Consider the following 23,539-nt stretch of genomic DNA (forward strand, 5'->3'; position numbering starts at 1 on the left):
TAACATGGGACCTTTTATAGGATGTTTATCCTAGGATCCCTACCAGTCATGTGTTGACATTTTCCTATACCAGCTTGCACTGTTACAAAACCACCCTTATACTCCTTGACCTTAGCTTTTACTCTATAAACTTGTTGACTATTCTAAATCCTTGAACTATGAAAAACACATTTATTTAATTTTGAAATACGTTTCATAATATGCCTGACATGCTAAAGCTTTCCTTTTCAATCAAACCTGTGGGCAACTCTATCAAGAGGCTTTCCTTTACTGCATGTGTAGAGAACCATTGGCCCTCCAGTTGCTGCTGAACTACAAATTGCAGGGGCCGATGCGAGTTGCAGTTCAAGAACATCTGTAGGGTCAAAGCCTCCCTACACTTGATTTACAGAGCCTTTTTTTCCCTTTCAAAAATGCCAAAAACCACAATTTGCCAAAGATCCGGGACAAAGCGCCACATTTCAGAAATTGTCCCTTGAAGTCAATCCCAATAATGTCTGGATGTATGGCAGCTCTCGCATAATTCTAGGGTTTTCTCAGCACTGTGAAACAACTAAGTAAAGAAACAGGGACTCCCAGAGGGTAGGGTGGGGAACCTCAGGTCTGTGGGGCCAAATGTGGCCCCATAAGGCCTTCCAGTCTGGTCCTCAGAAATCTCCCCAAGCCATAACATGGGTGGACTTTGGTAATCTTTTGCATACCGCTCTCTCATCCTGATTTAAGCGGGACATCCCGGAATTACAGAAGCCACCTCAGCTTCTGATTGGATTCCAGAATTTCCATTTTTTGGTCTGGCACTCTGATGCGAGTCCATTGGCTTGCACCAGAGCACTGGACCAAAAGTCACTCATTTCTTGGTCTTGCACTCTCGTGGGAATCAGCTGGCTCCCATAAGAGCTCAGGATCCAAAAAACCCCAAGCGTCCCGATTTTGATCAGTGGGATGGTGGAAGGTATGCTTTTGTAATATGGCGCTCTGTGTGAAGCCAACATTTGGTGCCCCCAAATGGATCTTCTCAGTTATGGGTCTTCTCAATTTTGGGCCCACTCCACTCAGCACAGTGTGTATAGGAACTGCCTACATCACCCTAAATCACATTGGCCATACTCTCATTGGCCCAACTTCACCTCTTACCAGGCTGGAGAACAGAGTGTAGGATAATATGTAGAAACTAGCCTACTGTAGGAAGATAAAATAAGTCATGTCAGACTAACCTGATCTCGTTTTTTGACAGAATTACAAGCCTGGTAGATGAAGGGAACGCAGTGGATGTAGCCTACCTTGATTTCAGCAAGGCATTTGACAAGGTGCCCCATGATATTCTTGTAAAGAAGCTGGTAAAATGCGGTCTTGACTATGCTACCACTCAGTGGATTTGTAACTGGCTGACTGACCGAACCCAAAGGGTGCTCATCAATGGTTCCTCTTCATCCTGGAGAAGAGTGACTAGTGGGGCGCCACAGGGTTCTGTCTTGGGCCCGGTCTTATTCAACATCTTTATCAACGACTTGGATGATGGACTCAAGGGCATCCTGATCAAATTTGCAGATGACACCAAACTGGGAGCAGTGGCTAACACCCCAGAGGACAGGATCACACTTCAAAACGACCTTGACAGATTAGAGAACTGGGCCAAAACAAACAAGATGAATTTTAACAGGGAGAAATGTAAAGTATTGCACTTGGGCAAAAAAAATGAGAGGCACAAATACAAGATGGGTGACACCTGGCTTGAGAGCAGTACATGTGAAAAGGATCTAGGAGTCGTGGTTGACCACAAACTTGACATGAGCCAACAGTGTGACGCGGCAGCTAAAAAAGCCAATGCAATTCTGGGCTGCATCAATAGGAGTATAGCATCTAGATCATACTGTGTCCAGTTCTGGGCACCACAGTTCAAGAAGGACACTGACAAACTGGAACGGGTCCATAGGAGGGCAACCAAAATGGTCAAAGGCCTGGAAACGATGCCTTATGAAGGACGGCTAAGGGAGCTGGGCATGTTTAGCCTGGAGAAGAGGAGGTTAAGGGGTGATATGATAGCCATGTTCAACTATATAAAATGATGTCACATAGAGGAGGGAGAAAGGTTGTTTTCTGCTGCTCCAGAGAAGCGGACACGGAGCAATGGTTCCAAACTACAAGAAAAAAGATTCCACCTAAACATTAGGAAGAACTTCCTGACAGTAAGAGCTGTTTGACAGTGGAATTTGCTGCCAAGGAGTGTGGTGCAGTCTCCTTCTTTGGAGGTCTTTAAGCAGAGGCTTGACAACCATATGTCAGGAGTGCTCTGATGGTGTTTCCTGCTTGGCAGGGGGTTGGACTCGATGGCCCTTGTGGTCTCTTCCAACTCTATGATTCTATGATTCTATGATAAAATCCACATCCATTGTTTTGACCACTTTTGTCTCTGGATACACCCACAAACTGGCAATTGCCAGAAGGTTGCCCAGAAGAAAATAAGATCCTGGGACTGGAAAAGATTTTGCATGCCTGATCTAGGGTCTCATAGGGAGGGATTTTTGAGTGGAATGGTGATTCTGAGAAAGATTAGAACTAACAGTGGCCATTTCCTTATTCTGAGTCTTCTCGACTAAAGCTTGTAATTGCCATGCCGATCTGGATACAGCCTAAAAGAGCCCACACGGATCTAGTAGAAAGGTAGTGTGGGAAGCAGTTTTTATTAGGGCAAGTAAAATCTAGTTCTCAGCAAGATCTATATCTGGTCTGAGTACCAACCCAGATTAAAGGTGGAAGCTCCCATGAGCAACTTCATTTAGAATACTGTTACTCTGTTTTTCTAGTCAGCATTGGGTGCAGGCAGAGAGTTCAAGCTGCAGGGAACAAACACATTAAAATGTTCAAACGTTAATTCAACATTTTTTTATTGGGGTGAAAAATCAAATCCATTTCCTGCCTAGAAAATTCGTGCAAACAGTACGACTGCATTTAAAATCCATCAGAAACAACTTGTTCCAATGGGAGTGTACGTGGTGGGTACTTTTTAAGAGGTCCAGGAGTAATAGAATCATAGAACTGTATAGCTGGGAGGGACCCCGGGGGTCATCTAGTCCAACCCCCTACAATGCAGGAATCATAGCGAAAGAATCCCTGACAGATGGCCATCCAGCCTCTGTTTATAAACCTCAACAAAGAAGACAACATAACAAGACTACAGGAAGTGTCTGGATTTCTAATAATAATAATAATAATAATAATAATAATAATGATGATGATGATGATGTTATGTATTGAAGTTCTCACCCTGGCCACCAGGGGGTATTGTGTATATAGTTTTCTCTCAGGCCCAAGTAAGTTAATTTAGGCAGGAAACCCTGGGCTGCTGTTGTTACAATGTTGACAGCCAGCGGCCTATAAAAGCATGCCGGCTGAGCTGTTCAGTTCAGTTCAGTTCCAGCTTACTTATATAGAACTACTTGGAGAAATCTCTGTGTTGTCTGCTATGTCCACCCACTACTTAATTTAATAATAATAATAATAATAATACTTCTGTCCCACTCATCTGGCTGGGTTGCCCCAGCCACGCTAAGCAGCTTCCAAAACATATAAAAACATCATAAAGCATAAAGTATTAACATCTTCCTGATATAGGGTTGCTTGTAACAACAAATTGATTTTACTTCAGATAAATCCCCAAACCCATGTTTTATTTGTTGCGAGCTGCCTTGAGTCCTGGTTCAGGGGAAAAGACAGGATATAAAGAAATGTAGCAACAACATCATCATTTTTTGGCTCTGGCGCTGGTTGTTATCAGCCCTGGTCATTGCTGGAGTGCGGCCCCTGACAGATTATTCCTGAGGGAATATGGCCCTCAATGGGGGACAGGGAAGGTTTCCAACCCTTATTTTGACAGTTGTGGAGGAAGAGGGAATTCCAACAGTCATGTGACTGCCTGACCATCTCTCCCGCAAAACTGCCAAAGGCCTAAGAAGCCTGCTTAACCTTCACACTGTGTTGTCATAGTGATGATGTTGCTATGGCGCCAACAGGTCTTTTGCAGTCAGGATTCAGGTTCATATATTGATTGCTGCAGCCTTCTAGGGCACAGTGGATATGGACTGATTTGCTGATAAGTAAAGAAAAGGCAGGTAGTGCTTTCTAAGACTTTCTGATTTCATTTTATGAGAAATGTGTTTGCTTGTTTGTTTGTTTGTTTGTTTGTAGCTTATGGAAGGGAAATAGAGGTTCTGGAGGTCCCTAAGGTACCTTTGACCTGCGTTGTTCTGGACTTTGTAAATGAATACAGGCAACAACCATTTTAGGTGTATCTCATATGTGCTTGAATGTTCATGTATGCATCACGCCCACCTGGGAAGTGACCCAAAAACATCACAAAAACGGGCAGGAAGTGGAACGAGGTGTTTTCAGGCCTTTTCAATAGGCTTTCTAATTATTTGCAATTTCACTTAAGTGCATGGTGCCCGTGGAACTGAAGCGTTCAATAATTCCCAAAGAAGAGGAATGACACATCCTCCATGGAGGTTGCTACTTGCCATTTATCATTCCCTACATTTCTGACATCCACATTGTGAATGGCATTGGTTACACGGTCAGGACGGCAGAGCCTAGAACACCCACCAGCAACGTAAGCTTAACTGTCTATACCACCAAGCTGATCTGTTGGACTCCTCCAAAGAGGGCCTCAGAGTAGGAGCCCCAAAAAGCTGGCACCTTTCAAAGCTGGGGCTTCACCTGGAGCTGGCTGCCACTATATAGAGTTGTCGTATTTTGAAGAGCAAAAAAGAGGACTCTATGACGACTCTCAGGGACGCGGGTGACACTGTGGGTTAAACCACAGAGCCTAGGACTTGCCAATCAGAAGGTCGGTGGTTTGAATCCTCGTGACAGGGTGAGCTCCAATCGTTTGGTCCCTGCTCCACCCAACCTAGCAGTTTGAAAGCATGTCAAAGTGCAAGTAGATAAATAGGTACCGCTCCGGTGGGAAGGTAAACGGTGTTTCCGTGTGCTGCTCTGGTTTGCCAGAAGCGGCTTAATCATGCTGGCCTCATGACCCAGAAGCTGTACGCCGGCTCCCTCAACCAATAAATAATAATAATATTAATAATAATAATAAATTTTATTTATATCCCGCCCTCCCCAGCCGAAGCCGGGCTCAGGGCGGCTAACAACAATCAGCAATCAAACCATCAGATATTCACACATTCTAAAAATATTACATTATAAAAATCAATTAAAATCAAATTAATGGCAACTAATTAAGCAAGATTCTAAGCAGGTTGCCAGAGGAGGGAGTCAGGCTGCGCCCTGACCAAAGGCCTGGTGGAACAACTCTGTCTTGCAGGCCCTGCGGAAGGATGTCAGGTCCCGCAGGGCCCTAGTCTCTTGTGACAGAGCGTCACAAGAGCGAGATGAGTGCCACAACCCCGGAGTCGGTCACGACTGGACCTAATGGTCAGGGGTCCCTTTATCTTATGACGACTCTCATTTTAAATACCCCTGCTATATGTAGGCTATAGAAGCTGTGATATATTGCTGAGGGGGGCAGGTGAAGAGAAGAGGAAAGCAAGTCTTCAGCCACGTCTCACCCAGAAAGTATAGCCTGAGACATTTTGGAAAAAATTAAAAATCTACCCACACAGAAATTTTACCCCAGAAAAAGAGGCTGCAATGCCCTGACTGTCCGCTCACCTTTCACAGTGGGCTGTGTTGCGGCCAGGCATCCGGTTCCTGGCAGCAATCCAGCTTGGGGGCAGGAAGTTGACACCACCCTTGCACTGACCCCCGGCTACGTCGCGCCTAGTGGTCCCATTAGCCGATCATTGCTGTGGGAGATTTAAACTGCAGTGTGGCTGGGGGAGCTCCCCTCTTTCTCCCCTCTTTCCAACCCACCCACCCTCTTTTTATGTGTTGGTATGACAAAACCTTGCTATGGACAAATGTTGGCCGCCATATTGTTGGGTCCGGGTAGGAATTTTTCCACTTGGTGAATAGGCTCCAGCCATTTGGTTTTCACCTACCTTGTAACAATGGTAACAACTTGGTGAGGTTAAGCCTTCATTTAATGGAGGGGAGGTTGTAGCCTCCACCTGCCCCTCAGCAATACGGTTAGCCTGTTAAGGGGATCTGAGGGCTGTGTGGATTCTGTTTGATGCATGGATGTGGGCTAGCCCTATGATATAAGTCAAGGGCTCCCCCTATTGTTGGTTTACCTTTAGTTGGACTCCCTGATAATGGACAGGAGTTGAGATATAGCCTGGCTTCACCTAATGCCTAAGCCGAACTGCTCACTTCTGTAACCAATAAAGTTGTGGCCTATTTTATCCCATAAACCTAAATACTCGTGTCCATGCGTTTATTAATCACTTGGGAACTGCTGGGCACGGAGCTTGGCACGAAACCACACTGTCTGGGTAAGTGTCAGTGATATTGGTGCCAAGAAGTTAAGTCCATGGTGTCAAAACCTCCCCACCAGCAACTCCACATCATCCTGCATCTTACCAAACCCCTCACTTTCCAATCCTACATCAAATCTAAAGCAGAAATTCAATCAAACTGATTTATCTATTACATGCTTTACCCTTTTCTTCTTCTTGTTGTTTGTTTTTTGAGGGTGGGTGGCGGCATTCCTGCAGCACTGTATAACAAGCTGTATCAGACCAAATTATCTCTTCTGCAAAATTACCAACAGCCCAGAAAACCTCTCCATTGATGCATTATCTCACCCTGTGCTGGTTCAATATGGGAGTGCTACTATTCTTGGCGCGTAAAGGTAAGCAAAGCAGAACCCTTACATTATTAAACCAGGGCTCTGAAATGTAATATAAAACAGGGCAGCTTGCAAAATTTAACTTTTAAAAAGCTAATTGTGCTAAATGACATTTTTATGAATGCGGATAATTGGAAATGATAGTTTGTGGGTCACAAGGTGAACAACTAGGCATGGTTCTATATATCACCATCACCATCACTCCCTCTAATAGGAGCTATGTAACGTTGAGTGCAATTTTGGAAAAAATAAAACCCTGAAAAAGGGACAAGTGTCAATTAGCTTGCGTGACACACTCAGAGCTTATAATTTTATAAAGTACTAGCAATCTCTTACACAGCATTGCTCAGGAAACCCAGATCAGTGCAGTTTTCAAGTTAGCAGTTAGAATTAGTGAAGTTTTGAAAGGTGTACCCCACCATCTTGTTTCAAAGCTGCATCAGATTGTACCCAAGCACTGACAAAACACCCCCCTGCTCATCTCAAGAACCCACCATACAAAATTTGGGTGCTGTCGTACTGCAAATGACACCAAATTCAGCAGTCCCAAATTCACACACAGGGGCAATCAAAGAAATCAAGTTCTGGTCATGGTCCAAACTCAAAACACAGGAACAACACAAAAGGCAAGGTCCAGAAATATTCTGATGTGGGGAAACCCCACGTAATGTTAATTGCACAGTTGAGTCCTTTACTCACTAGCAATGAGGTGTGGTGCCTGAGAATTTTCCAAAAGCAAAGTTTTATTTCTTGCTTGAGCAGGAAAGGTTACAGCAAGCAATAAGGAAAGTGATCAGAGGCTGGAACCCTGATCTCTGTTTACGCACCATTTTTATAGTCATATAGACATGCAAGGCACCCAGTGATACAGTCTTACTGCCAGCTTAACTGCGAAGACAGATCTTTCCACACCTCAGCTAACTAGGCATTTTCCTGTTTAAAGGCCATGCCTTAGCATGCTTCTAAAACTTTCCTTTACACCTTTTATTGCAGCCTGCTCTTTTTATTTTCCTCTCTTAAGATTGCATTTCAGCATGACTACAACAACAACAACAACAACAACAACAACAACAACAATCATAATTTATTTATACCCCGCCCATCTGGCTGGGCCTCACCAGCCACTTTGGGCGGCTTCCATAGAAACCAAAAATACAGTAAAATATCACACGTTAAAAACTTCCCTGAACAGGGCTGCCTTAAGATGTCTTCTGAATGTCAGGTAGTTGTTTATCGCTTTGACATCTCGTGGGAGAGCGTGCCACAGGGCGGGCGCCACTAACCGAGAAGGCCCTCTGCCTGGTTCTCTGTAGCTTTGCTTCTCACAATGAGGGAACCGCCAGAAGGCCCTCGGCGCTGGACCTCAGCGTCCGGGCAGAACGATGGGGGTGGAGATGCTCCTTCAGGTATACTGGACCGAGGCCATTTAGGGCTTTAAAGGTCAGCACCAACACTTTGAATTGTGCTCGGAAATGTACTGGGAGCCAATGTAGGTCTTTCAAGACCGGTGTTATATGGTCCCGGCGGCCGCCCCCAGTCACCAGTCTAGCTGCTGCATTCTGGATTAGTTGTAGTTTCCAAGTCACCTTCAAAGGTAGCCCCACGTAGAGTGCATTGCAGTAGTCCAAGCGGGAGATAACCAGAGCATGCACCACTCTGGCGAGACAGTCCGCAGGCAGATAGGGTCTCAGCCTACGTACCAGATAGAGCTGGTAAACAGCTGCCCTGGACACAGATTTGACCTGTGCCTCCATAGACAGCTGTGAGTCCAAAACGACTCCCAGGCTGCGCACCTGGTCCTTCAGGGGCACAGTTACCCCATTCAGGACCAGGGAATACTCCACACCTGCCTGCCTCCTGTCCCCCCAAAACAGTACTTCTGTCTTGTCAGGATTCAACCTCAATCTGTTAGCCGCCATCCATCCTCCAACCGCCTCCAGACACTCACACAGGACCTTCACCGCCTTCACTGGTTCTGATTTAAAAAAGAGGTAGAGCTGGATATCAATCCGCATACTGATGAAACCCAGCCCAAACCTCCTGATGATCTCTCCCAGCGGCTGCATGTAAATGTTGAAAAGCATGGGGGAGAGGACAGAACCCTGAGGCACCCCACAAGTGAGAGCCCAGGGGTCTGAACACTCATCCCCCACCACCACTTTCTGAACACGGCCCAGGAGGAAGGAGCGGAACCACTGTATGACAGTGCCCCCAGCTCCCAGCCCCTCAAGACGGTCCAGAAGGATGTTATGGTCGATGGTATCAAATGCCGCTGAGAGATCCAGCAGAACTAGGAAACAGCTCTCACCTTTGTCCCTAGCCCGCCGGAGATCATCAACCAGTGCGACCAAGGCAGTTTCAGTCCCATGATGAGGCCTGAATCCTGACTGGAAGGGATCCAAATGGTCCGCTTCTTCCAGGCATGCCTGGAGTTGTTCAGCAACCGCTCGCTCAATCACCTTGCCCAAGAATGGAAGATTTGAGACTGGGCGATAGTTGGCCATTGTGGCCGCATCTAAAGATGGTTTTTTAAGAAGCGGTTTAATAACCGCCTCTTTCAGCGGGTCTGGGAAGGCTCCCTCACGGAGGGAAGCATTCACCACCCCACGAAGCCCATCGCCCAGTCCTTCCCGGCTAGCTTTTATAAGCCAGGATGGGCAAGGATCCAGGAGACAGGTGGTTGGTTTCACTCGTCCAAGCAGCCTGTCCACATCCTCAGAGGTAACAGATTGGAATTGATCCCACTCAACTTGACTAGACAAAACTCTAGCACTCTCCCACCCCGGCCCTGCTCCCACGGTGGAGTCTACTTCTTCACGAATCTGAGTGATTTTATCTGCAAAAAACTTTGCAAAATCATTGCAGGAGAACATGTGGCCCGTACTGGGCCCCGATGTTGCAGGTGGTTCCACTAAATTGTGAACCACCTGAAAAAGTCTCCTGCTGCTGTTTTCTGCAGATGCAATAGAGGCGGTGAAGAAATTCTTCTTCGCCGTCACTATCGCCACTTGGTAGGCTCGACATTGAGCTCTAACCTGTGTCTGGTCAGATTTGGAATGAGTTATCCGCCACCAGCGCTCTAGCCATCTCAACGATTGTTTCATTGCCCTCAGATCTGTGGAAAACCACAGGGCTGTCCGGGCTCCATGCAATCGGAGAGGGCGCTTCGGAGCCAAACAGTCAATAGCCCTGGTTAACTCCACATTCCAGCGGGCCACCAGGGAATCAGCTGAAAGGCCATCAACATGGGATAAAGCATCCCCTACCACTCTCTGGAAACCATTTGGATCCATTAAGTGGCGGGGGCGGACCATCCAAATTGGTCCCACCTCCCTGCAGAGGGGATGGGTCGCAGAGAATAATTGGTTATGATATATCAAAACAGTGTCTGTCTGGGCAACGTTTGGTGCCCTCAAATGAATCTTCTCAGTTATGGATCTTCTCAATTTTGTGCCCCCTCTGTTCAGCACCATGTGTAGGGGAACTGCCTAAAGGTAAAGGGATTCCTGATAGTTAAGTCCAGTTGTGGACGACTCTGGGGTTGCGGTGCTTATCTTGCTTTACAGACTGAGGGAGCCGGCATTTGTCCGCAGACATTTTTTCCGGGTCATTTGACCAGCATGACTAAGCCACGTCTGGCACAATGGAACACCGAAACCAGAGCAGCACATGGAAACACCATTTACCTTCCTGCTGGAGTGTTACCTATTTATCTACTCAATTTTGTGCCCCCTCTACTCGGTACTGTGTGTAGGGGAACTGCCTAAAGGTAAAGGGACTCCTGACGGTTAAGTCCAGTCGCGAATTACTCTGGAGCTGCGGTGCTCATTTCACTTCAGGCCAAGGAAGCCGGCATTTGTCCTCAGACAGCTTTCTGGGTCATGTGGCCAGCATAACTAAACAGCTTCTGATGCCATGAGACACTGACAAGTGCCAGAGAGTATGGAAAGGTCATTTACCTTCCCTCTGCAGCAGTACCTGTTTATCTAGTCGCACTGGTATGCTTTAGAACTGCTAGGTTGGCAGGAGCTAGGACAGAGCAACAGTAGCTCACCCCGTCGCAGGGATTCGAACTGCCAACCTTCTGATTGGCAAGCCCAAGAGGCTCAGTGGTTTAGACCACAGCACCACCCGCGTCCATAGGGAGCTGCCTATGTCGCCCTAAATCGGCCATGGCTATACCCTCATTGGCCCAACTTCACTTCTTCCCTGGATGGAGGACAGAGTGTAGGATAATATGTAGAAACTAGCTTACTGATTACAATAAGAATAAATGATTATGATATATCAGAATGGCAGCTGTCTGGCATTCATCAGTTACAATGGAGGTGGAAGTGGTCTTGCTCCGGTTACAACAAGCCCAAGGTCAAAACACAGGAAAGCTCAGTCACATGTCCGGCAACATGTGCAAAGATATTGTTCCAACACTCCAGCAACTGGAGTTCTTTGGCCATGAGCCATCTGAGCCCCACCCAGAGCAAAGCAACTAAATGGTAGCAGATGGCAGCAGACAATCTGGATGATGATTGTTATTAATTTCTAGCCACTTTCTCTTGTCTGAAGCAACTTACAACAAACCGGCCAGTCCTAGAAGTACAGAATTCTAGAGTTGCAAGGGACCCCAAGGGTCATCGTCCAACCTCCCGCCATGCAGGAATCTCAGCTAAAGCATCCATGACAGATGGGCATCCAGCCTCTGCTTAAAACCCCCCAAGGAAGGAGAGTCCACCACTTCTCGTAGGAGTCTGTTCCACTGCTTACTTTCAGAAAGTTCTTCTTGATGTTTAGTTAGAATTTCCTTTCTTGTAACTTGAAGCCATTGGTTTGAGACCTACCCTCTGGAGTAGCAGAAAACAAGCCTGTTCCATCCTCCATGTGATAGCCCTTGAGATATTTGGAGATGGTTATCATATCTCCTCTCAGTCTCCTATTTTCCAGGCTAAATATACCCAGCTCTTTCAACTGCTGATCCTAAGGCTTGGTTTCTAGAACCTTGATAATCTTGGTGGCCCTCTGCACAATTGACCAAACCAAAGGCCCACATCTACTGTGGCGTTTGATCTACTCATGAGGAGGAGCTTCCCTCAATCCCAGAGAGACCTGGTTCTTTAGTCTGGCACTTCAGTGTCTGGCACCTGACTGTGCCTGCACTTTTAGGAGCTATTGCTCACCTGGACTTGGAAGCAGCTTCCTATTAAAATATAAATAATGTAATGATGCTATGTGGTTAAGTACTGCCAATTCAAATATTAACCTTAGAAAAGGTAACAAACAAACAAACAAACAAACAAACAATCTTGATGATTCTTCTTCCTTTCCTGCTTTTAGGGCTATCTCTGGAGTGCTGGATTTGTAATGGCATTGAACTGGATTGCACTGGAACTTTGAAGAAATGTTCATATATTTTTGACAGTTGTGCCATTGTTCAATCATACAACATTAGAGGTATGTGCAAGAGATCAACAACCACTGACAGGGTTCAGTGACCACTGGTCCTAATTCTGCAGCTGTGATGTTACAGGGTTCTTAGCTCACAGCTTGGGACTAAGATACCTTAAAGATAGTCTCATCTATAATATACCCAATGCAACACTGCACTCTGCAGAAGAAGGCCTCCTACAGATACTGTCTTATCAGAAGGTCTGTTCTGCAGAATATAAGAATTGGGCATTCAGTGTGGTGGCACTTTGAAACGACACCTGAGCTAGATATGGCTCCTTAATTATTATTATTTTTTTAGAAGTGTCCAGAACAAAGGCCCCTGAACTTATTTGCCTGTACTTTGGCAGGCTTTTTCCCTTCAGAAAGGGCTATGATGCCAGCAAATTTCATCCGCTTCTATCAAACGCAGGAAAGTTATAGCCATTTTTACTTCCCAATAGTAAAAGTGGGAGATGATTGAGCAGATCCCAAAGCTATAACAGTGGCCCTTCCGGGGGGGGGGGGGGGAACTACTGCAGCTATCCTTCCAAAATTTGCTAGGATTCGTGCCCTTGTAAAGGGCAGGCTTTGCCTGCAAATTCCACCCAGTACTTCACAGAAAGAAAAAAGATATAATCCCTTTTAAAATGGAATGGAAAGGAAAGGAAAGGAAAGGAAAGGAAAGGAAAGGAAAGGAAAGGAAAGGAAAGGAAAGGTGTGCAGCACAAATGTCCCCAGACTTATTTGCCTATAATTTGACAGGCACTATCTTCTCTGCAGGAGCGACCATGCCTGCAAATGTTACCAACTTCTGTTGAAAGTGAGATGTTATGTTATGTTATATATATATATATATATTTATACAGCAATAACATCTCACTTTCAACAGAAGTTGGTAACATTTGCAGGCATGGTCGCTCCTGCAGAGAAGATAGTGCCTGTCAAATTATAGGCAAATAAGTCTGGGGACATTTGTGCTGCACACCTTTCCTTTCCTTTCCTTTATATATATAGAGAGAGATAGAGTGTGTGTAAATTGGGAAAGGCAAAATGAAGTGGATTCAGATAGATAAGTCAAAGCAGGCAATCTATGGAGCACCTTTAGCCAAGGCAGCCTATTCACAAAGTGCCTAGATTTGAACCAAAGCTCAGTGCCCCCCTCCCCAATATATATTTAATATATAAAGATATATTAGAACAACACAGATTCCTGCTTTCAGCATTATGAGCTCCTGCACTTAAACATTCACCACTACACCACTGATCAGAGCCTGTCCACATCATGTCCTCCCTTTCAATTTAAAATATTCTCTCTCTCTCTCTCTCTCTCTCTCTCTCTCTCTCTCTCTGTCTCGTTCTCTCTCAAATCCTTGCAGGACAACAATACGTGCTGAAAACCTGCAAGCAATCCACTAGCTGCTATGAAGGCTTCACAGCCATTAAATTTGCTGAAGGAGAAACAGTGTTCACCAAGGTTTCCTGTTGCAAGGAGAATGGCTGCAATAAGGCTGCTCCACCATGTATTTTATGCATTTATATACCCTTATGCTGTCCAAACTGTGTATCATATGACCTTAAACTGCATCATTTGTTACCCTCCAACTCCTCTCTGTAGTTAGGAGGGGTGCCAGCTAATGTTTTGAGGTGGGAATTTATTTTTTATGCTATTTTATTCTCTCTGCATATGCCCCTGGTAGTTCATCCTGAAACCCAGAAAATAAAGATTATCATATCGTATCATATCTGAGGACAAAGGGCACTTGCTACTGTATATTTGCACATAAACTCCTGCATTCTAGTTGTAATAAGCTGCATAGCTCTATCTTGAGATCAAGCAGGCAAACTCACTGTATTCCTGACAGTGCCTGCTGAAAACAGCGGCATCTACCCAGATGCTTAGAAAATTGAGGTAGTTTTAATCTGCTTTAGTTTGTTTTAAAGTAGGGTTGTATCCCCCCCCCCTTGATTTTATTGCTTTATCTTTTTGTAAAGCACTTTTAGGTCCTGTCCCCACCTCAACCAAGTGGTGCAATATTTTATGAGATAAAATACATCAGCAGAAATCTGCACTAAAATGAAAGATTTTTTTAAAAAAACAATTTGCACATTTTATTTGAGAATGTGTAACAAGGAATTTTGGTGGATTCTATTGTGGTTCTACTGCATATGTAGTGACTGCTGATTCCTCCCCCCCTTTTTTGTTTTCCTTTCTTTGAGTGATGCCATGGCCTTTGGCTAGCGCAATAAAAGTTTAAGCATTGCTAAAATAAATTCAGAACTGATGTGGACATGTGGGGAACTGAAATTAAGATTGGAAAAATAAGAAATAGAGATAATTTGAAATTGACAGCTACATCCTTATTCAGAGCATGCTGCCTTAGACAGTAGGTGCAATGCAAAGTTATCATAAGTAGCAGTCGTTAAAATCTCTGAAAGCAGCATTCTGAAAGGCAATGTGATGAGACCATTGTCCTCTTCAGGAATTTAGGTGGATACATATGTGCATGGGGGCTGTGGCATGCACAATGACATGGCCCCCAATGCCTTCTTGTGTGTGGCCCCATTTACTTTCCCACCACAGTGGTACCTATTTATCTACTCGAGCACGAATGCTTTTGAACCGCTAGGTTGGCAGGAGCTGGTACAGAGCAACGGGAGCTCACCCTGTTGCATGGATTCGAACCGCCAACCTTACAACCAGCAACCCAAAGAGGCTCAGTGGTTTAGACCACAGCGCCACCTGCACCCCAAATTCTAACTGCATTAATGAGTGCAATAGCAGTTTCCCACAAGGCTGACAAGGCTGCAGCCCTATTCCTGCCTCTGATAATGATATGAGGACTCCAAGTGTGTTAGGGTCTGGGAGAGAGCTAGCTCACCAGCACCTCCAGCAGGGACCCCCATGTGCACTGTTCCAGTGTGTCCTCTCTCAACCTCCACACAGTCAGTGCAAATGTCTAAAGAGGGCTCAAATGGCATTCAACTGAACGTTGTTAGAAACTTCCTTGCAAGTAGGAACCCTACATAGGATTCTGACTGAAGGGAGAATACTCACTATCCTGCTACAATAATAATCTCCCTCAGACTTTTGTGGTCTAGGCCATCATGCCTGTGAATGTTGGGACCACAGTTTGAGTCCTTTCACATTCAACCAGTTCCCTGAAGAGGTTTAACCTCAGAGACTATAGGTAGGTCATTGCCACTCTTGTGCAGTCATGGACTCTTCTCTGTAAAACACGGTTTGTGGCCTTGTTTCTGGAGTACAGCAACAGCTTGAGGAAGACCGGTTCCCCATCCCTGCTATGAATGCTGTGATATTCCCAAGTAACAAAGCAAATGAGGCAGACGGTAGCATAATGATCATGGACATAATCTCTCCTAGCATGGAAGGGACTGAGAAAGGAGTCTGGTTGAGCAAGCATTTGATGCCTGCAATTTCCCTCCTTGCCACTTTTGCCTGTTCTCCTTCTAACCTGACTCTCTCTGTTTACCCCCTTCACAGTTCCAGATGTAAACATGACAGCCAACGGGAGGAAATGTCAAGGGTGCTTTGCTATCAACAGAGAACGATGCTTTGCTGAAGTGGTTGCCAACTGCGAGGGAGACCAGCACTATTGTTCCGATGTGTCTGGCTTTGCAGAGGTTCCATCCCCTATATTTGCTGGTAATTCATCTCTTCCTCATTCCCACCTCCTTTCACCCAGACCACACTCAAGTCCAGAAATTTCCTTTGGTACAGAACATATCTACCAGGTGTTTGTGAGGATCTGCCTTATGGAGCTGTTCTGGTCAAATACATAGGGACATTAGGTGTACATGAGGCTATTAGTGTAGCATGTGCCTTTCCCAAATCCCTCCCAAGCTCTCTTCCAAAATTCTCAAAAAAACAACAACCAAAACCCTCCCCTTGCCACAGATTGTCTGCCTCTCTTTTACAGAATTGAACAATCAAAACTTGGCAATGCTAAGCAAAAACAGAAGCCAAACTCAGTGAATCTTGGGAGAGGAAGAGGCTAGGCTGGCATACATGGGAATGTTGGGGCCGCAAATTGAATCCTCACACATTCAACCAGAATCTTGAAAAGGGTTCATCTCAGACCCCTGTAAGGCAGGGCTGGGGGACTGGATTTGGTTGAAGGTCTGGATCCAGAAATGGTCAGCCCCTCAACAGGTCACTTTAATGGGTGGGTAGAATCACCCATCTGTCATATTGTCTGACATCATGTGACATGAAGTAACTTCAACCTATGGCTGAAAAGGAAGAATCTTCCAAGCTTGAATTCAAGCTGCAGGAAGAATCAGGAGGGCACTGCATGTAAACTTGCAGTTCTTCATTTGCAGGCAAAATTGAGTCCTTTTTAAACGTGGCACCTTTTTCTGTTACCATGCATAGCAGGGCCTCTAAGAGAAACTAGGCACTCTCCAGTTTCCCCAAGCGAGATGACATAATGTCCTTAACGAGCTATTTCAAGGGAATGGATTGGGTCCATTTCCATTTTGGGTCTACATTTTGGGTCCATTTCCATTCTGCGTGTATTTATTCTTAAGGCTGTCTGTTTCCGCATTGGTCTGTTATTTTTTAAAAATGCAAATAGTGATAATTGAATGCATATTACATTTCACTCACAATAACAGTTTATCTCAATGCACACACTTTTAAATTTCATTAAACAATGTATTTTTAAAGTGTGCTCCCCCCACCCACAAGTTGATGTGTTTTTCTTAGATGAGGCCTGTATCACAACTTTTAGAGAATTGCAAAATTTCCAATGGACTCATAGAATCATAGAGTTGAAAGGGGCCCAAGTGGTCACCTAGCCTAATCCCCTGCAATGCAGGAGCAGCCAAGCACGTGGAGCCCAGAGTTACAGGCCCTGAGGATGCTAAAGTCCACGCTGGGTTGGCTGCTGTGGCTTCTGGGCCAGCCTCTCACTAGGATGGACTTGGAGGTGCTAGAGCTGCACTGCTCAAGTTCTCCAAAGAGTGCTAGACTCTGCTGACAGACTCTGCTGACTGGGATAGGTGCAAATTAATTTGGCTTGCTGAATAAGGTGGACAGCAGCAAATTCATCCTAATTACGGGATGCTGTGATTCCTCTGGTGCTGACTTGCCTTCTCCTTCCTTTGTCTCTGCAGGATCTCCTGTCTTGGTGATTGTAATTGCCTTCAAGGGCTGTGTGAACAAAGCTTTCTGCGATGCTCATTATGAAGGTGTTTTCCATACTTCCATGCTTGTTGTGACTGCAAGAGGTCATTGCCAGCTTGCTTCTTTCATGGTTCGTGCTGCTCCACAATTCTTTGGACTCTTCCTTCGAGCCTTGGTTGGGCTCCTCCTTGCGATGAACTTTGCTTGATTTCCCTCCAGCAAAAGGGTCCAGGGGAACCACACTTAAATTGTCCTTCCTTCCCATGTGGCTAATGAAAAGCCACAAGCAGACCAAAGGCTTTACAGGGAAGAAGACCTCAGATCTCCCAAAGTGTGCAAGTGCCCATGTGTTATTTTCCATTGCGGTGCCTAGCAGTATCAGAACATGGCAACGTCAAGCAGGAATCAATGGAAGCTGGAAATGGGAGTGATTTTGTTTTTACTATTTTATAATAATTATTTTTTGCACTTTCTATTTTACATAAACAAATGAATTATATTCATTTAAACAAAAAGGATAATGTTTATGTATTTAACATATAATCCTTTTTGACTCCCCCCCCCCATTGTGGATCTTAATGTAATGATTTCCCCCTCTGCATCTCTTTCATAACTCTATTTTTATAAATCCTTTGTCAATCCATAGTTCAGTTTTTTTACTACAAGTTTTCTGTCAATCCTACCAATGTATGTCATTGTTTACAATAGCTTTTCAAATAAATCATAAACATTCCCCATTCTTTATTATAGACCTACTCTTCCTGGTGACTAATTCTTTCTGTAAGCTTCGTCATCTCGGCATAGTTCATCAATTTTGTCTGCCACTCTTCCTTGTTTGGAGTTGTACCAGCTTTCCCTTTCTGGGCTAACAGAGTCCGTGCAGCCATGGTCTTGTACATAAATAGTTTCGTCTGGTACTTCGGGATCTCTGGTCCTATAATACCTAAAAGAAAAGCTTATGGTTTCTTAGGAAAAGTTATTTTCAACATTTTTTTCCAATTCATTATATATAATTTCCCAGAAGTCTTTTATCATCTTACATAGCCACCACATATAATAAAGGTAAAGGTAAAGGGACCCCTGACCATTAGGTCCAGTCATGACCGACTCTGGGGTTACGGCACTCATCTCACTTTATTGGTCGAGGAAGCTGGCGTACAGCTTCTGGGTCATGTGGCCAGGATGATTAAGCCACTTCTGGCAAACCAGAGCAGTGCCTGGAAATGCCGTTTACCTTCCTGCCGGAGCGGTACCTATTTATATACTTGCACTTTTTGGCGTACTTTCAAACTGCTAGATTGGCAGGAGCTGGGACTGAGTAACAGGAGCTCACCCTTTGGGGGTGATTCAAACTATCGACCTTCTGATCGACAAGCCCAAGAGACTCAGTGGTTTAGACCACAGGGCCACCCAAGTCCCTTATGCAAACTTACCTAGGTCTATATTTTCAGGGGAGCTGTCCAGCTGTAATTCACTGTATGATTAGGCTGTACCCAACAAAGTTCTACTCAGAGTAATCCCACTGAGATGAACGGACCCAAGTTATCATCCCATCCCATTAATTTCATTGGGTCTGCTGTGAGTAATGACCCAGTCAGATGGGTGGGGTACAAATTATATAATAATAATAATAATAATAATAATAATAATAATAATAATAATAATAATAAACAACAACATTGGATATTGTGTGTGTGTGTTTCTTTAACTTTTATATGCAGTTCCTGACCTCACAACCAGTTTGCCACACCTACTCCAGTTAACCTTATAAAATCATGTAATATGGGTCAGCTTTACTGTCATCTAGCAGCTATGTGGCCACAAAGCGGATAACTGCCTTGGTTTGTTTGTCTCAGTGCTTTTCTATAATCTCCTTCCTGTAACCTCAGTTACAGGGTGGCTAATGGCAAAGTACAAATAAACCATAGAACAAAAGGCATTTTTAGAACTGCAATATCATAATAAAAACTACGGCAAAAACCAGCTGTGATTATGTCAATCAAACAACACCCAAATGTCGGTGGCCCAAACATCTGAGCAAATACAAAGGTTTTAACCTTGTTTATAAATTTATTGCCGTTATAAAGGAGACACATTTTAAAATGGAAACTTTAAGCATAGAAACGTTTGGTAAATGAGGCTGCCCTCCACAGGAACATAGAAAGCTGCCTTATAACAGGTCAGATCATTGTTCCATCCAGTTTAGTGCTGTCTACACCGATTGACAGTGGCTTTGCAGGGTTTCAGACAGAGTTTTTCCCAGCCCTATTTGGAGATGCCGAGAACTGAATCTGGAACCTTTTGTATGCTGAGTAGAGGCTCTGTTCCTGAGCTGCCGCCCATCCCTAACTGAGTCCTGAAAACAGCAGTGACCAACACCACCATCTTGCCCATAGACTCACTATGCGCCTTTCCCCCAGGACCTTTGTGTAAGTTCGATGGATTCTACGAGTGGCCATTCCTTCATCTGCTGTTCTGCGGGGTCACTGTTTTGCAGCACAATGCACAAAGCAGAGGGTGGAGAGTCTACACAAAAAACCATGCAACTAGCTTTTGGAGCAAGATGCTTCCAGCACATATCACTCACCTGGTATAAGTATTCAAGGCCCATGCAGGGAGAAAAAGACATTTGCTGGATCAGTCATGGGTGGGGAGTTAGAATGGGGCAACTAGGGCTTCTGCAGTAAGGTTACCAGTTTTTTTTCAATGAATCCAGGGACACTTCATTGAAATGAGTCGGAATGATAGGATTTTGTAAGGGGACTGATTTGTAAATCTGGGGATTGTCCCCGGGAAATGGTGATTTCTGGTAACCTTATTCTGCAGACACATACTGAGAGCAGCAGGTGGCTAGGAAACAAGAGATGGGAGATTGAGTCCCAACAGGGGAAAGAGGAGAAATCTCTCCCCCTTTTTTTGCATGTCTGGGTGCATAGGCGCCAGTTCCTAGGAGCCAAGGTCCCTTTGCCTCCCAATAAAATATTGGAAGGGTCTGCCCCATCACCCCAAAGTTGAAGTGCATTGATACTCAAATGGTGTGTGTGTGTCATGTCTTGTGATCGATTATATGGGATGGGGCTTACCTGGCACCCCTGTCAGGGTGGTAGGGGCGGGGGTGTAACCAAGAAAAGTGAGTGAACTCCCAGGATGCAAATCCATACTGTAAACACCACAGAGCACTTGTTGCTGTTACAGTGGTACCTTGGTTCTCAAACTTAATCCATTCCGGGAGCTTCCTGCACTCAATCGGAAGCTGCCTCGGATGTTTGGCTTCCCAAAAAAAATCATAGACCAGAACACTTACTTCCGGGTTTTCGGCGTTTGGGAACCGATTTGTTCACTGTACTACTGTACTATTTAAAATTGCCAGTTGCTGGTTAACTGAAGGTCTCCAAGTTACTTACAATGTAGCACCCTGCTTGTGGTTAACGCTTAGCTGGAATGAAATATTCAACGCAGCAATAGAGAAATTAAAATAGTAATTTATTTGTCAGACAAATAAATAAGAGGCACAGTGGTACATGGTTACCAAGCTCTGGCCTGGCCTCCTGCCATTCTGGCCAGCACTTATATTCCCTTAATCCAGCCCCCTTTGCTCCTCCTGTGGCTGCCTCTGTCCAATCAGCCTGGTTGAAATTCCTATTGGCTGTTTGGTAGAACCAATCACAAAAGATACACCCACAAAAGATACACCCACTTCCTTGCCCTTATAAGGGAGACAAAGAGCTATTTATATGACATATAAGTAATAATATATCTTACATGGAATCTTAATTACCAGCTCACCTCTTGCCCTCCTTGCCCTATTGCCTTCTAAAACAAATGGTTAATCTTACATTTTTATGTTCAACAGATGTCAAGGATCTTGAGTTTCACATCAACATTGAAAGATTTCCTTCATTTAAGGTTTCTAAACAAATGCCTGACAACTATATATCAAGACTGCTTGGATGGCGTCTTCTGTCTGGCAGGGGGGCTAGGCTCATTTGCCCCTCTGGTCTCCTATTGCAATATGACTCTATGAAATAAGAATCTAGCATTTCTTAAATCCTTTGCATAATTACATTTAAGCCAATATATTTAAGCTAATATATTTCATACATTTATCATAGGTAGCCTCTTAAAAGAATAAAGCTTTTCAAAGTAAAAAGGAAGGAACTCAGTAAAACAGCTTTTAAAAGAAGCCTCTTCAGTGTACACCTCCCCCTTTCCCCCTCCTTTCCCAGCCAGCTAGATGCTTCTCCCATTAGCTCTTCTCAACATTTATTGCCTTTTTTAACTCTCTCAGTTTAAGAAACAGCTTTAGAAAAGACTTTTCAAAAATGTTCTCTTTTCTTCTAGCTAAATGTTTTTCCCCATTTGCTCCTGGCCTTTGAAAATACAACTCAAGGTTTAAGAGAGGCCCCATGGTATCATGTTACTATTTGCCCATTCCTAATGGTGTTTTCTCAGCCTTTTTTATCTTCTGTATCATGTAGGATCAGTGTCCTCGCTCTCAGCCTTTAATTTCCTCTTTTTATGACTTTGAGAATTGTTTTTCTACTATAAATCAATGGGGCCCCCTTGTCTTAGGAGAATGGCCAAGGTTTTCTCTGCCTGGCATGAAACATTTGAAAATCTAAGCCCATTTAATTTAGGAACCTGATCAAGATATAAGCCAATATAAGTCTTGATTAAAAATGCAGTCTATATTCAGATGCCACAACAGCATGTTTAAAACATAAACATAAATAAATTCTACCATAAAGACAGAACAAAACAACCCTCCCCTAACCGCCACAGGCTTGGATGCATGCTAGTAACAAAACGACATCACCTTAGTCTAGCAAAAGATAAATGCTGTCAATGTTGCAACCCTAACAACAATGTCAAAATCCTTTAAAGGATTGCCCCACGTGTGAAGAAGTACCTTTGAGAATGAAAGGTGGGGAAGATGGTTAGATGTAGAAAGATTCAGGGGAAGAAATATGTGGTGGGGCTTAGGGGTTGCACGAGGATAGATGGTTCAATGTCCAGTGAGATAGGCTAGTTTCTTGGTCGTAAGGAGCAAAGAGAGATGAGTGTGTATTGGCCAAAGGGTGTTGCCCAACCTTATCCAACTTGGAAGCCTCCAGATGTTTTGGATGGCATTTCCCATCACCTGTGCTGCTTGGGGCTGATGGGAACTATAGTTCAAAGCATCTGGAGGGCTTCAGCTTAAGCACTTGTCCACAGCAGCAGATAGATATGGCCATAGATGGTCACATTAGTCCGCCCCATTTTAGACATCTCACTAGCAAATATGCAGTGTGTCCACATGTCTGCCTTCATAGAGGCAAGTGTAACAAACAATGTGTGGTAGTCTATACTCTTTACATGGTTTATTTCTATGGATCATGGCATTAGTGCAGCTGACATAAGTTTAATATGAAAGGCCTCCCCACATGAACTATCTGTGATCTTCGTACAAGCTCCTATCTCATATGGACCTGGAAAGAACAGCTAACTTCCTGATCCTAATAGTTGCAGAGAAGATCAGAACACAAATGTTTCTATTTTTCCAGGAAGGTCTGTTTACTCTTTATTAACCTCCTATAAGCAGGAATCAGACTTCAGACAGTGAAGATCGCTTCTAAGGTAATCTCAAGGACCTACATATCGCTGGACTAGGGACCAAATGAATGGATGAGAGACCTTTGTTTCCTTGCTGGCACAGGTTTCTGAAGGGGAGAGCTAAACTCTTGCAGAAGCCACGTCTCAAATTCTTGATTTTGTGCACTGCTTTGCTCCAATATAATGTACACCCCTTTGTTATTTTGCTTTCCTATGTAATGAAATTGTGTCAAATATCCAATAGCAAAACTTTCACACCTCCTCTAGCACAAGGGAGATAAGAACGCATTCTTACACTTTCATAATGTCTCTTACTTGCATCAATGGAGGATGAAGATTGTGTGTCTCTGTACATAGAAACCTCTGACTTTCCTATGGTTGGAAGATTGCCTACTTCACAAAAGAAAGTATTTGTTCCACAAACATTGGCCTTTGGCCCTGCCCACCACTGGTTGGTGACCCCCCCCCCCCAAGGCTGTCATGAAGAAATACATCATGCAGGCTGAAAAAAGGTTCTCCATCTCTGCTAAGTCTCATTGACCAACAGATCTTCAATGGACAAGCTCATCTTCATTTCTTTTTGTTTTATTTTTTTCCGTGATTCATTACAATTCAGTAAAATAACTCTGAAA

General features: G+C 44.3%; 1 protein-coding gene across 3 annotated transcripts; it reads left to right on the forward strand.

Annotated features, from left to right (window-relative positions):
* Positions 1 to 3,977: 3,977 nt before the first annotated feature.
* On the forward strand, positions 3,978 to 18,055 carry LOC309346038 (phospholipase A2 inhibitor NAI-like). 3 transcript variants are annotated; one of them, XM_081869686.1, is made up of 6 exons: positions 3,978 to 4,112; positions 6,676 to 6,751; positions 12,077 to 12,193; positions 13,546 to 13,689; positions 15,672 to 15,833; positions 17,306 to 18,055. In XM_081869686.1, the coding sequence occupies exons 2-6, from the start codon at positions 6,691 to 6,693 to the stop codon at positions 17,521 to 17,523; spliced, it is 702 nt and encodes a 233-aa protein (XP_081725812.1). In that variant the 5' UTR covers positions 3,978 to 4,112; positions 6,676 to 6,690; the 3' UTR covers positions 17,524 to 18,055. The 3 variants fall into 3 exon arrangements, with proteins under 3 accessions (XP_081725812.1, XP_081725811.1, XP_081725810.1); XM_081869685.1 differs by having other exon boundaries at positions 4,010 to 4,109; positions 6,671 to 6,751; XM_081869684.1 differs by having other exon boundaries at positions 4,023 to 4,109; positions 6,592 to 6,751.
* Positions 18,056 to 23,539: the final 5,484 nt, after the last annotated feature.

This window comes from Podarcis erhardii (genome assembly GCF_964252035.2).
Source record: "Podarcis erhardii genome assembly, chromosome: 7".
Classification (NCBI taxonomy): Eukaryota; Metazoa; Chordata; class Lepidosauria; order Squamata; family Lacertidae; genus Podarcis; species Podarcis erhardii.

Coding starts and splice junctions, on each gene's coding strand:
- LOC309346038 (XM_081869686.1), top strand. CDS start 6,691: ATGCATTATCTCACCCTGTGCTGGTTCAATATGGGAGTGCTACTATTC. Junction 6,752..12,076: donor ACTATTCTTGGCGCGTAAAG/GTAAGCAAAGCA, acceptor TCCTGCTTTTAG/GGCTATCTCTGGAGTGCTGG. Junction 15,834..17,305: donor TCCATCCCCTATATTTGCTG/GTAATTCATCTC, acceptor TTGTCTCTGCAG/GATCTCCTGTCTTGGTGATT.